The following is a 15,254-nucleotide window of genomic DNA, read 5'->3' on the forward strand; positions in this document are numbered from 1 at the left end:
ATATCTCATTTGAATAGTTACTCTAAATTACTAATTAAAATATCATTCTTTAAATTATACAGAAGAATTCCAACAGAAGGTAGTTGTATCAAATTGTTATGACCCATTAGAGAGGGTACTGGTATTATAAAATTGACTCTATTTTTAAATTTAATTTCATATTAATAAAAGGAAGCAATTTATACTCAAGAATCCCAGCAGCTTCTTTAGAAATGGCCACTAAGGGCTCATACACGTGTTTGGTTAAAAATACAAAGGAATCTAAAGAGGAAAATACCCCAAGCATATCAAAGATCTTCTGGATTCAATCAAGACATGTTAACATCACAGATTCAAAAAGTGGCTTCTTCAAAACATGTGGAAGCCGAGGCAGTGATCACCTAACATAGGGTTTCTCAACCTTGGTGCTATTAGCATTCTGAGCCAGGAAATTCTTTGCTGAGCGGCGAGGGGCTGACCTGTGCATTGTAAAACATTTAGCAGTGTCCCTGGCCTCTACCCACTAGATGCCACTAGCACGTCCCCCTCCAGTGGTGACAACCAGATGTTTTCAGCAGGTAAAACAGCCCCTAATTGAGAAACACCGATTTAGAAATGACTAGAGTTGAAAGGCAATTCCCCAAACCCAAATATACAAGAAACAAAGTTAACATTTACCTTAACTTTGGAGAGAATTCTCCACCAATATTGACCAGGTCGTCAGAGACATAACAGTTTTCAATTTAGAAACCAGAGAGAGGCAGGTGGTAAACTGGAACACAGATTGCAATTTTTCTGCTTATTCCAGCAGTCGTGAGTGAGAAACAAGCTGTGAATTCCTTTCCCTCAGTAACAAAGCAATATAAAAATGGATTTTGAGCAATTTCCCAAAAGACTGTTAGGAAGACATTGAGGTGAAATGAGCTGCAGTCTCTTTGTGTTCTTAGGACCGTGCTCAGCGCACCTCTACCTCGGGCCATCCCAGGCACGATCCCAGATGGGCAAATGCTGTCAATTCATCTTAGGGCCGGCTGCATTTCTATATTTTCCAAAAAGCTTGTTCTTGTAACATAACCGCTGTGATCAAGGCAAGAAGAAAAGTGACGCTGAAGAGATGGATCTGTTACCATGACAAGAAGTAGGAGAGACGCCTGATGGGAAACCTCCACATCCTCTGTCACTGTGCCTGAAAGTGACTGGTTTCCAAGACGTGATGTCTACATTTCAGCACACGGTGAGTTGCAAGATTTATCACAGCCTCCGAGTGGAAAGACACCTTATAAGTGACGTCACATGAATATTTGATTCTCCAGTCATTGATGAAAAACAGGTTTTGTTTCCTTCAAAGCAACTCTTGGTCTCTCACTTTAATACACTGAGGTATGTTTGAAAAATCACAATATTCCATATAGAGCCATTCTACCTCATGGTATATTTATATGTGAATATTTTTGTGGTGATGCTAAGGGACTTACCTCAAACAGATAATGTTCACTGGGGGTAATAATAACCATGTACCGACCCGATCCTTGCTCAAATCTTGACTGCTTCAGAAACTCCACTAGTGACGTCTCAACATTATTAGGGAGAAAAAGGGAAAAAGAACCCTTGATTCGGGGTTCTGTTGATGCCCGTTCCGGACTGTGGTCAGTATCAAGCTTATCAGGCAGTCTGACCTCATAGTTCGTTTTCTCACTCTAAAGCCACTTCACAAAAGTCCATTTTTCTTATCAGTGGGTTTCCACATGGTTCCACAAGCTGAGTCTCAAGGCACAACCACGTTGGATGGACAACGTGCTCCTGTGGATAATGCCGGCAGCCCATGGCCCACCCTGCCCTCACCGCTTGGGCAGGAAGAAGAGCTGGGACTCTTCTTCTCCTCTCACTAAAAACGGAAGTTGGGATAATCAAGTCACTGTGTGGGGACCACCTTGGTGTGAGGAAGGGAAGATGGAAGGATGCACCACAGGTGTGCATCATGCTCCCGCTGCAGCTGGGAACTGTGCTGGCTGAAGTACACACACTAGCGCATCGAATTTGGGGGTCATTGACTGGGGGGAGGGGCTTAGAACTCTGTGAAAATCACTAAATAGAAGGAAAAAAAAGGAACCTTGTTCAACAACTGCTTTCTCATTACTGATCCTAAAACAATGTCCAGGCAGAAGAATTTAGGGCAGAAGAAAAGTGCAGAGCAGTATCGAGCAGACAGGTGACTGGTACATAAGAAAGGAATGGATCAGAGTCAGGAAATACGTATACTGTCCTAGAAACTTCCTGTGGGGTGAGAGTATGCACACGTGTGTTTTAGGATGCCTCTTCCAGCAGGCATTCCTCACTGCTCTCGTCGCTGGCTTTCATTACTTTCCTTCTCTTGAATTTAGGGACAAAAATATGAAATTCACCCATGCCCTACTAATGATAAGTTTTAAAAAGTTGCAGAGTGAACATATGTATTAAATATCAAGGGATTCAAACTTTCACAGACATTTGTCTTGAGTCTATCACCTGCCAGGTAACTGCATCTAATGATCTACTTTCATCTAATCCTGAGGAGACAACAATTCAAACCCTCCTCACAGCACAGAGTGAATTTCAATCTGAGACAAGAGGGCCTCGTCAGAAATAAAGGCTGAGCCTATGAAATGCATCCGAGGGTCATCAGCCCAAACAGACTCAAGGTGGGTTACAAAGAGGTGACAGTTAAAGTGAGACCGAAGGATTGGCGGTCTTCTTCTAGATCGAGGAGAGGATGGGGTTAAAATTGTTCACAAGAAAGAGGACATGAGCAGATGCTAAAAGTTGGGAAATGGCCTCCAGTCTGGGAAGCTATAAGCAGCTTGGCATTACAGACACAGGGAAGTATCCCGAGGTGATGGGGGACTGCCCCTGGGAAGTGGACCCTGCTGTCAGGCAGAGAGGGGCCAGGTCAAACAAAGCGTTGTCTGCTGTTAAATAAGGGCTGTCACTGATTCTCAGTTCTAATTCTCTCCACTGTTCATGCAAATTGCTTTTCCTTCCTCATTTTCCCATGTTTCAACAATTACTTTCTATCTTCAAAGAGAGAAGGAAGGAGAAAAGTTTTAGCCTACTATATCCAAATTAATCCGGATGGTCCCTGGAGAAAACAATATTTCTACAACATAACTGAAGGCGTACAAGTCATAAACACTTCTGCTTCTCATGATCTTAAAGTGCACTGTCCAGTTGGGTAGCAACAGCTCCACTGAGCTCTTGAATGGTGGCTAGTCCAAATTCACATGTGCTCTAAGAGTGAAATACACCCCAGAGTTTGAAGACTTAATACAATTAAAATAAAGAAATGTATCTCATTATTTTTTTGTAATTATTGCATGTTAAAATGATATTACTTGAGATATAACAAGCAAAATATATTAAAAATAATTTCCCCCGAAGGGATTAAGAGGTACCAACTACTATGTATAAAATAAATAAGCTACAAGGATATATTGCAGCACAGGGACTATAGCCAATATTTTATAATAACTATAAATGAAATATAACCTTTAAAAATTGTGAATCACTATGCTGTATACCTGAAACTTATATAATATTGTACATCAACTATAGCTCAATAAAAAAATTGTCCCCTGTTTCTTTGTACTTGTTTCAATGTGACCATCAGATAATCTTAAACTACCCATGAGGTTCACATTATGTCTTTACTGGACAGTGCTGTTTGTAACACCAGTACAGCCCTTTCTTGATCAGTATGCTTAGCCTTTTTTGTTACCCTTAGAAACGGTCATTTAACTTAAAATAAAGTATTCATAGAAATCAAAAGGACAACTTAACTGGAGACATGTATGAAAAAGCAGTCTGTCCTAAAGAATTCCCAGAGTCCTCTCTCCACAGTGAGTGAAAGGTAAGCTGCAGAGCATCGTACACAACCATGAAGCACAACAGAGGAGGGTGGCGCTGTGTGTACCCACCGCACCGCGTGGTCTGACGTCTGTTATTAGGGCCGTGTTGTCAAAGCTTCCATTCGGAAAGCCCCTGTCATCCTGCTTGGCCCTATGTCAGCAGCCTGTGCTCTCTCTTACCAGGAGGTGATGCTGATGAGTTTTCCAAACCTCAATAAGAACACTTCAATTTCATCAGTAACCTCAACCTGATTTCCACCAAAAGGTAGTCATGACAATGAGAAGCAATAATGAGGAAACTACAGTTAGTTCCCTTGCCCCTAAAATAACATTATACACACAGTAATGGCAAATGCATCTCCTGATTTTTTGCAGCTATTTATTTCAAAATAACATCGAGAAAAGTTGCAAGCAAAGTTCAATGGACTCTCATAAACCCTTCACCTAGATTCTTAGAGTTCCCTCATTAACATTTTATCGTACTTGTTCTATCATTCTTTCTCTCTGTGTGCATGCATGCATGCGTGTGTGTGTGCATGTGTATGCCCATAAACATATATATATATATGTATATACACATAGAGTAATTTTTTAAATCACCTCAGAATAAGTTTCAGAAATGATACTCTTCACCCTTATTTATCTCAGAAGGTTTGTCTAAAGAACAAAGACATTCTCCTTCATAATCACATTACAGTTACCAAAGTCAGGATATTAATACATTTCTACTATCTTCTCCGCAGACAGTAAAATTTCACCAGTTGTCCCAAGAGTGTCCTTTACAACAAGAAAAAATTATTTTCCTGTTCCAAGATGCAATTTGAATAAAATGTTTCATTCAGTTGACATGTGTACTTTTTTTCCCCTTTATGATAGAATAGCTCTTTTTTCTTTTGACTTGGTGATTTTTGAAGAGTAGAGACCAGTTTTTTGTAGAATGGCCTTCAGGTTTGGTCTGTGTGATGGTTCCTCATGATGAAACTGGTTATAATTTTTGGCTTTAATATCGTGGAAATCTTGCTGTGGCCTTTTCAGTGCATCTAATCAGGAAGCTTATACTAACTCTTTGCCCCATTCCTAGCGAAAGTACCTTTAACTAGCTGGTTATCATGGTACTGGTCAGCTATCTTCATTATCAAGTCACAGGTTTTCCTCTGGCAATTAATACGCATTTTATAGGTAAAGACTTTGAGACTATATAGCTATCTTGGTCATCATCAAACTCTCACCCACAAATTTTGCATCCATTGATCATTTTTGCCTGAATCAGTTTTTAGTGTGAGTGTTGTCAAATTATAATTTTCTAATTAAATCATTCCTTCAACATTTATTAGTTGGCATTTTAGAGTAAGGAAGAGCAGTCCCTTCTGTCTCATTTGTTTATTCATTTATTTTTATGTTAGTGTTTACTCATAGTATTTACTCATAGTTGATTCACTGTGTTATAACCTGATACTATCATTACTTATTCTAACAATCAAATTGTCCCAGATTTCTTCAGTGAGCCCACATCAAGCTGGCTCCTATAACCTTTTGACCTGGTCTCATCATTCTTTGAGTACTCCCTTAATTTCTGAAACATCAAAATCTTCCAGGCTTATCTGGAACTTTGGTTGTCCAGGCCCTGGAATCAGCTACTTCTCCAAGAAGGCTTGGTTCTTTTTTTTTTTATTTTTGGCCACACAGCATGTGGGATCTTAGTTCCTGACCAGTGATCCACACCCCCTGCAGTGGAAGCTCAAAGTCCTAACCACTGGACCACCAGGGAAGTCCCAAGGCTTGGTTCGTTTTAATGGAGAATGAAATTTAGAAACCAAGTACTGGGTATTAAGTGTGCTCATTGCTATTAGAATGACAATATTCTAGACCTTCTCAGCCACAGGAGCTGGGAAACTAGGAAATCAATGCACATGGATATGGAAACATACGTTGGCGCACACACACATATCTGCACATTTCACTTTTTCGGCACACACAATATGCCAAATAATATACTATACCCTGAGAATCAAAATGAGCATAATCCTATCGAATGATCTATATATTTTATAAAAGATTATTTAAAACCAGAGCTTTAAAATGGTATTCTGCATTAACTGCTGATCATTCTGAGTTCTTATTAATACACTCATAATTTTACCAATCATCAACTCATTTAAAGACTTCACTTATATTACCAAATTGCAGTGGAAAGACAATTCATTGTCCAGTGTGATGAAATAATTATAAGAAGTTATTATTTATTGTTATCACTTTTAAAAAACAAAAGTGATTAACATTTGTTGCAAAAGTACTATGCCTTATCTCTTGTGCATGCCTTACTCTATTTAATTCTAGCAAAGACAGTAGGGGGTTGGTAGTGTTTTGTGGTCATTCCACAGATGAGGAAACCCCCAATTGCTGGGAGTCACAGAGCTAGATCACAAATCCAGGTCTATGGGTTTTCAAAGTGCTTTACCAATATTAGTTTTCTGGGGGGTACTGGCTTATTTTAAAGGCCTGGTGAATAAAACATAGATCTACTATTAAACCCTAGATCTAAAGTTTCCTGAATGTTCCCAAATATCAGCATCACATAAGAGAAGAAAATAATATAAACTTCTCTCCAATCACTTCTTAGAACTCTGGTAGATGAGGGTGATTAAAGAATTTTTCCGAACTACACATAGCCCAAGGATTCTGGCATGCTCCATGGGGAATTCCAGAATCTTGGTGAAGTGGGTATTTATGCCATGACCCTGTCCTTCTCCAAGGAGACCCTTCTAAAAGACTAACAGGGTGAAGTGGGCCTTTGTGGTTCAGATCTGCCACTAAAATAAACACTCTATCCAGGCATAAGCATCTCAGGTTCCTCCTTCTTCAAACCGCAAAAAAACACAAGTAGGTAAATTTCATTTTTATCTATCATCACTAATTCTTTGTTATATGTGGTTTTGTTTGTTTGTTTGTTTGCGGTACGCGGACCTCTCACTGTTGTGGCCTCTCCCGTTGCGGAGCACAGGCTCCGGACGTGCAGGCTCAGCGGCCATGGCTCACCGGCCCAGCCGCTCCGCGGCATGTGGGATCTTCCCGGACCGGGGCACGAACCCATGTCCCCTGCATCGGCAGGCAGACTCCCAACCACTGCACCACCAGGGAAGCCCTATATGTGGTTTTTAAGCCGTAGAGTCATATTTATTTAATTATAAATAATAAAGAGGAAACAAAGGTGTTTTTCTAAAGGGGGCTGATTTTTACAAGAATATGGTGGCTGGATGCATCACACTAAATAATCAATGATGATTCTAACTAGGGGGAAAAGGCCACTTCCTAACATTGAGGAAATGCCCTTTGAATTATCTATCATTTGGGGAAGAGTAAATCAGGGTGATACCCATGAAAGGAGGAGAGGCCGCACAGTAGGAAGAGGGCTAATTGGGAATTAAGGCAGGTGATGACTCATGTCAAAGAGGGCAGCCAGGCATCCCATGGCCTGACCTGCTGAGGAAGGAACGGTCTGCTCTGGCTTGATTAATACCTTCACATACATCTGTCTTCATCCCCTCAAACACGGAGCTAATTGAGATAAAAAATGAAAGTTTGAGAAAAATAAATTGCACCTACCTGGATCAGAGACAAATCCTCAAGCTGTAATCTGAAGAGGTAGTTTCTACAAAATACAAAAAGAGAGCAGTTTCATTTTTAATAGATCTAAAAAAATTACAGTACGTAAAAATTATGAGAATAAGGGGAAAAAACCCCAACAATTTTTGGCTTCTGAAGCAATCTCCTGCTAAGACTGTGTGTCACACAGTTTTCTTTGGAACTCAGAGTTCAAAGAGGCGTTCAATACGTCAACAGAAACACACATTTGAGACTGGTGAGAAAGCTAAGGAATAAGGGGTGGGGACTAAGGTATATCTAAATTATTAATCAGCTCTCTTAATCGATGTGAAATGGACAAGCGGAAGTGGGTCTTTAATGCTGAAACTGAGTTTAAGTTAAGCAAGATGATATAAAACCACTCTTCAGGAGCCTTTATCCTGACAGATCACCTACATTCACCATGTTGTATAATTAAAACACATCCAGGTTTTGAATTCACCAATGGTCTGAGCATTACACCGCTCTGCCTCGCTGGATGGATTCAGTGTGTAATAAGTTTAGAAGCATGAACTTGTTGTCTGTCTGACTGTTTGAAAGAGTCAGCTCTGGCTGCCCAAGCGTGAAAGAGGAAGCCAGAGAAAAGGAAGCGATCAGCTTTCAACAACGAAGGGGAAGAACCGTGAAATACACAACAGAGATCCGCAGAGCTGGGGGGGGGGGGGGATGTAGCAGTCACGTGAGACTTTGAACTGCACTGTTGTGACTTTTAGAAACAAGGGATTGGCCTCCAGCTCAAGCCATGAACGAACATCTCCTTAACATCATGTAGATGAGAAGCTGGTGCAGCAGGAAAGCAACCCAAGGATGGATGGCGGAGAAGGTCCACCCAGGTGTGAGCAACGATGGCAGGGAGAAATTGGCATGTAGTGGGAAGCAGCCCCTCAGAACGCATGAGTGGGGAGGGGTCTCGGAGAAGCTGAGGCTATTGTTATAATGGACTGGTCCAAGGTGATTACTGTGGCATCAGGAGAATAACAAAACTCCCCCGGCACCAGCAAGAAACAAAAGTAAATGACTTTCATTCTCTGGGAAGGCGGGCAGATGTCAGAAGTGAACACGCTGTCCCAGTAGAGGTGACAAGGGACAGCCACGACAGGCCATGGGCACAGCCCTGAGAGAACCAAGAAACATCCCTATGGTGTGGATGCAACGGGGAGCACAAATCAACAGGGACGACTCCATCCCGGGCAGGCTGCTACCAGTAGCACGCATGCACTGCCGGAGGAACAGAAGGGATTCCAATCACCTTTAGGGCGGGCTCACGAGTCCCAGGCAGCGCCCCCTGCGCGCTCAGTGTTCTCACAATGTGCCCCCCGCCACGGGAACACTGCCATCCTGCACGCTGAAAACTGCCTCCTCAACCACTACAATGGCTTGTTCAACACACTCTTTCTGAGCCTCCAATTTAACCTCCGAAACAACACCAGAGAAGCAGTGCGTGGCACGTGGCGCTTCCCTCACAAAGCCATTGGGAGAAGCGTCCCCTCTCTTTCCTTACAGTCGAATCATCCCTCTACGCAGAGCTCAGGATGCCTTTGAGGAGGGAATGTGGCAGCAGAGTCTACTTCTGTTTAGTCTGCAAGTTTTCCACCAGAAAGGTCGTCCTGCGGCGGAAGGAATGAGAACTCAGCGCAGACACGGGGGAGCGGAGCCGAGCTGCCAAGGTAAACGCCACTGGAGGCTGCCTGGCATTCGAAGAGTTGCCAGGCTCTCACGTGATGTGGAACAGATACCAGCACAACTGCTCTAAGAGACTTTAGAGATCTACACGTACACACAGATAAATCTTTCAGATGATGGGCTTAGAAGAGGCCCCAGAGGCAATTACTGGCCCCGACGCACTCGCACTCATTGCCTTTATGAACGCCACGGCTCCCTACCCTCAGGCTGGCTACATCGTGGGCTTCCAGCTGCAGGAAGCTGCCAACAGTCCCTGCCCCTCCACTACGGGGGGCAGTGTTGCCTAGTGGTTAAGGACATTTGTGTCCATCAACAGATGAATGGATAAAGAAGTGTGACATATATACAATGGAATATTACTCAGCCATAAAAAGAAACAAAATTGAGTTATTTGTAGTGAGGTGGATGGATCTAGAGTCTGTCATACAGAGTGAAGTAAGTCAGAAGGAGAAAAACAAATACCGTATGCTAACACACATATACGGAATCGAAGAGAAAAAAAAAAAGGTCATGAAGAACCTAGGGGCAAGACGGGAATAAAGACACAGACCTACTAGAGAATGGACTTGAGGACACGGGGAGGGGGAAGGGTAAGGTGGGACGAAGTGAGAGAGTGGCATGGACATATATATATACACTACCAAATGTAAAATAGATAGCTAGTGGGAAGCAGCCGCATAGCACAGGGAGATCAGCTCGGTGCTTTGTGACCACCTAGAGGGGTGGGATAGGGAGGGTGGGAGGCAGGGAGACACAAGAGGGAAGAGATATGGGAACATATGTATATGTATAATGGATTCATTTTGTTATAAAGCAGAAACTAACACACCATTGTAAAGCAATTATACTCCAATAAAGATGTTAAAAAAAAAAAAAGAACATTTGTGCAAAGGACAAAGCTCTGCCACCAGACAACCTGGGCGGGCAGGGGGAAAGCTGAGCACTGTATGCTTCAATCTTTTCAACTGTAAAATGGAGCTAACAGTCATATCTACCCCCGATGTTGTTGTGAGGTTTAAAGCCAAGGAAAACACTTAGAATAATGGTGTCTGAGCCATTATCAGCACTCAATTAACAGTAGCTACTTCTAGGCAGTTTATGGAAAATATTAAAATTTCCAGCCATGTTGAAATTCTCAGCATCTTCTCCATTTAGGGAGAAGGAAAGAGCATTTCCGCCCTCCAGCAATGGCAGGTTACGGGCATAAGCGGGCACATTTACCTCTGTGTGTTCAGGTATTGGGGTTGTTGTCAGTAGGGATGGTGGCGGCACCACTGGATTTTTAGGAAAGAAGATAACATTGTTTATCTTGTCTTGGTTCTGGGACCCAGTCATCCCACTCTTTCCAACTCACTGGCTCTTTTAAGAAAAACTTTTCTACAAATATTCCCAAAAAAGAAGCCATTCATATTTTTAATCAATGAATTGGTTGAGAGCTTTGATGATATTGCAAGGCTCTCTCTCTCTCTCTCTCTTTCTCTCCTCCCACCCCTGCCCCACACACATACACGTATACAAGCATGAATGCCCACACTACAGTATCTGTCTCTGAGAACTTTCTAGAAAGGCAGCTCTCATACACTAAGGAAGAGCTGGAAGGCCTTCACATAACTGAGGAAAGAAGATGGTAGTGTCCATGATTTTCTGTGGAGCTATGGGCAGGGTGACTGGACAGAAAAGTTCCAAGTCTCTCTCGTTGTGCTAAGGGTAGAAGGAGGTATAGAGCTCATTCTCTGGGTCCCGTTTTCAGGTGTTTTTCACGGGGGAAGTGTTATGGTCTGAATGTTGATTTCTCCCCAAAATTCGTATGTTGAAATCCAACCCTCAAAGGTGACGGTATTAGGAGGTAGGGCCTTTGGCAGGTGATTTGGTCATAAGGGTGGAACCCTCACAAATGGGATTAGTGCCCTTATAAAAGAGGCTCCAGAGAGCTCCCTTGCCCCTTCCACCATGTGTGGACGCAGCAAGAAGTTGGCCATCTGCAACCTAGGAGAGGACCCTCACCAGAACCCAACCAGGCTGACACCCTGATCTTGGACCTCCAAGCCCCAGAAATGTGAGACATAAATCTCTGTTTATAAGCCACCAGTCTGTGGTATTTTGTAAGAGCAGCCCAAATGGACTGAGACAGGAAGACACTGATTTACGATGACAAACATGCCACACTCTCATCCTATTTCTCTCCAACAAAATCTAACTCTGCTGGCCACTTCTGCCTCTCAGGTCCCAACAGTCTGAAAAGGGACCCCTCTGTTCCCCCAGGCATTACCTAGGTGGATTTCAACCATTTACTCTTCCTTCCACAGACATCTGAGAACTATGGTACCCGCACAACCATCTCATCAGTAATCAATCAGTATGGCAGAGGTATTCAATAGGTGAAAAGAAGGGGCAGAGAAGAGGGGCATGCTTACTAGGAAAAACAACACAGTAATTATGAGATACCATCACCACCACCACCATCACCATGCCCAAGACCCTAATAAAGAGAAGCACCAAGGTTTTGAAATTTTCCTTTGGTATTTCCTGGGTTACAAGATGTAAGGTGGTGATCTTTTAACCCATCCTCAATTTTTTTTGACCTAAAAAAATCATAGAACCCAAGAATTTGGAGCTAGGTTGTCATTAGAAAGTATATACCCCTCAACTTTTAGATGAGGAAACTTCTGTAAATTAGGAGGTGCACTATGATTTATCCAAGATTATTAGGATTCAGAGAAAGTTCTATGATTAGAAACAAGACCCCCCACACACACTTTGCTGTCCCTTATCCCATTGTGCCAAATGGCGTCACTAGTCAGTCATCCAATGTCCCTTTCTAATTTAACTGGCACCAAACACACACACACATACAAGGGAATCATTCTTACAGTACAATTATTTCGTCATCATTGTTCATTCACAGGTGCATTTACAAATCATTTTGAGACAATTCAAGTCTTAGCACTACTCATAACAAGCTTTTGACAAAATTCAACACCCATTTATGATAAAAACCCTCCAGAAAGTAGGCATAGAGGGAACTCTCCTCAACATAATAAAGGCCATATATGACAAACCCACAGCCAATATCATTCTCAATGGTGAAAAACTGAAACCATTTCCACTAACATCAGGAACAAGACAAGGTTGCCCACTCTCACCACTATTATTCAACATAGTTTTGGAAGTTTTACCCATAAGAATCAGAGAAGAAAAAGAAATAAAAGGAATACAAATCGGAAAAGAAGAAGTAAAGCTGTCACTGTTTGCAGATGACATGATACTATACATAGAGAACCCTAAAGATGCTACCAGAAAACTACTAGAGCTAATCAATGAATTTGGTAGAGTAGCAGGATACAAAATTAATGCACAGAAATCTCTTGCATTCCTATACACTAATGATGAAAAATCTGAAAGTGAAATTAAGGAAACTCCCAGGAGGGGAGGTGTGGAGAGTGACCTGTGCTAGCACACAGGCTGCTTGGCAGCGGCAGCAGCAGCCTTAGCATCTCATGCCTGTCTCTGGGGTCCCCGCTGATAGCCCCGGCTCCTGCCCATCTCTGGAGTTCCTTTAAGCGGCGCTCTGGATCTCCTCTCCTCGCGCACCCTGAAAAAATGGTCTCTTGGCTCTTAGGCAGTTCCAGACTTTTCCCGGACTCCCTCCCGGCTAGCCGTGGTGCACTAACCCCCTGCAGGCTGTGTTCACGCTGCCAACCCCAGTCCTCTCCCTGGGATCCGACCAAAGCCCAAGCCTCAGCTCCCAGCCCCCGCCCGCCCCGCCGGGTGAGCAGACAAGCCTCTCGGGCTGGTGAGTGCCGGTCAGCACCGATCCTCTGTGCGGGAATTTCTCCACTTTGCCCTCCGCACCCCTGTTGCTGTGCTCTCCTCCGTGGCTCCGAAGCTTCCCCCGCTGCCCAACCCCGGTCTCCGCCAGTGAAAGGGCTTCTAGTGTGTGGAAACTTTTCCTATTTCACAGCTCCCTCCCACTGGTGCAGGTCCCGTCCCTATCCTTTTGTCTCTGTTTATTCTTTTTTCTTTTGCCCTACCCAGATACGTGGGGAGTTTCGTGCCTTTTGGGAGGTTTGAGGTCTTCTGGCAGCGTTCAGTAGGTGTTCTGTAGGGGTTGTTCCACATGTAGATGTATTTCTGATGTATTTGTGGGGAGGAAGGTGATTTCCGTGTCTTACTCTTCCGCCATCTTGAAGCTCCTCTCAACAATTTTTTTAAAAAATTGTGAAGGATGAAACATACATGAAAAATTTGTGGAATTCCCTAATCACCTCCCTGGACCTCAGAATCTGACAAAACATAGAGTGGATTCCAGTATTCTCAAAACCCTGTCCTTAAACTATTTGGTCCCAAATACAATGCCAAGTATTTTTGCTTGGAAAAAATCCAGCTCAGCTAGCAACATGAGGGACCAGAAATCTCCCAAGACAGCTTGATCCATCACAGTTTAGGTCAACGACCTATGAAGTTAAAGGTTACAAAAAGAAAGAAAATCTTCTAAAGGGAATAAAAAATGGATACTCCCAAATGCTGGGTCACTCCGGCACTAAAGTAAGATCTATGGTTCCCTGCAATTGGCAGCTCTCCAGGGCACTGCAGAAGAGGCAACCACTTTATCTTACAATTGTAAGCACACAGAGGAGGAAAAACAATATATGTGAGGTTCACAAGAAAGGCTACCAACCTTTCCAACAAGAAGGAGTAATGCTTCTGGCTCCCAGCCAAAAGGAATGCTAACCAAATGTTTCACATAAGGTCAGTTTCTCTAGTAGGGCAATGCTTTGAGCAACCCAAAATATTTAAGTGGCCTCATTAATCTTCCTAACACCCCTAGATGTAAATAGGTAGTGATGAGGAATACAGCCATATTCTTCAGGGAGAAAGGCAGTGGTGCAGAAGGTTAAGAGATTAGATTCTAGGAGCGTATTAGTTGTGTAGCTTAGGGGAGCTAGTCTCTGTTGCCAGGTCCCCCCTCTCATCATAGAAGTACAAAGCAAGAGTTTAACCAGGCTGTAAAGGTTCAATTTTATGGCCATAGTAAATGAAAGTATGGGATCTTCTTTCCTTGGTGTGAACTTACTTTTTTTCAAATGCCTTGGAATAAAATTTGACATTGCACATTCAAATGTAGTAACCGTATTACTTTTAGGAGTGATATATGAGGAATACAGAAATCCAATCAACTGAATAATTCAAATCACAAAGCCATTTAATTTGGCAGATACAAACTGACAATTGTGAAGCCCATTCATCCTTCCCCCACTGGACACCTGAGTGTGTGGTCTCCCTCTTCACCACAGTGTATTTCTTTTTGACTATAGGACTGAATAACTCATTCCTACCTCTCATCACATCCCCCAGTGGCCTATTAGCAGCAAATCACTAAGCACAACAACATAGTCTCTGAGGTAGCAGTGATGGCCTTAATAGACAAAGTTCATTTGTGTCTTCATGTAAAGTAATAAAATTCAGCCAGCATTAAAGAAAAGGTTGAGCCATCATGAGCATATTAACTAAATGACTCATTTTATCTAGAGAGACTATAAAACTCAACTCTGACCTCCATTAATTATGAAAGACACAGGTGTTTTAAAATGACATTCTCTTAGAATAACTCAGTTGGTCTCTGATGAATACAGCTATAAAATCAAAGGAAAAAATTCCAAGTTCTTATTGAACATGTAGGTCAGAGGCTTGCTTATAACTGAGGAGCAGAAGATGGAATAATTAAGAAAGACAGACTTGCACTTGGCACTAAGAAAATCAAGTAAATTGAAAAGAGACAGTAAACCTATAAAAAATGTTTTAAACAACAGTGATAGAAACTTATGTTTGTTGTTTAATAAAAGTTTAGACCATTGTTGATGATGAAACAATCTGAGGATAGAATACCCACTGCACGTAAACTGTGACCACTTGGGTAAATGTGATGGTGAAGCTAGTCTCACCTGTACCTGTGCCAGCTTCATCTGCTCTGTGATTTCCGTTCACTGCACGATTCTGTCCTAACTTTGTCAATAACCCACTGGCACAAAGCCTGACACTGTGACTTCCTACATGACTCCCGAATTTTCA

General features: G+C 42.5%; 1 protein-coding gene across 1 annotated transcript in view; it reads right to left on the reverse strand.

Annotated features, from left to right (window-relative positions):
* Window positions 1–15,254, reverse strand: part of SEMA5A (semaphorin 5A) — a 349,482-nt gene that overhangs the window by 226,264 nt on the left and 107,964 nt on the right. Inside the window, exon 4 of the mRNA XM_082652404.1 lies at window positions 7,464–7,509. Within this exon, the coding sequence (XP_082508530.1) occupies window positions 7,464–7,509 (46 nt within the window). The remainder of the gene's footprint in view (window positions 1–7,463; window positions 7,510–15,254) is intronic.

The sequence above is a fragment of the Grampus griseus genome (genome assembly GCF_964374135.1).
Source record: "Grampus griseus genome assembly, chromosome: 3".
Taxonomy (NCBI): Eukaryota; Metazoa; Chordata; class Mammalia; order Artiodactyla; family Delphinidae; genus Grampus; species Grampus griseus.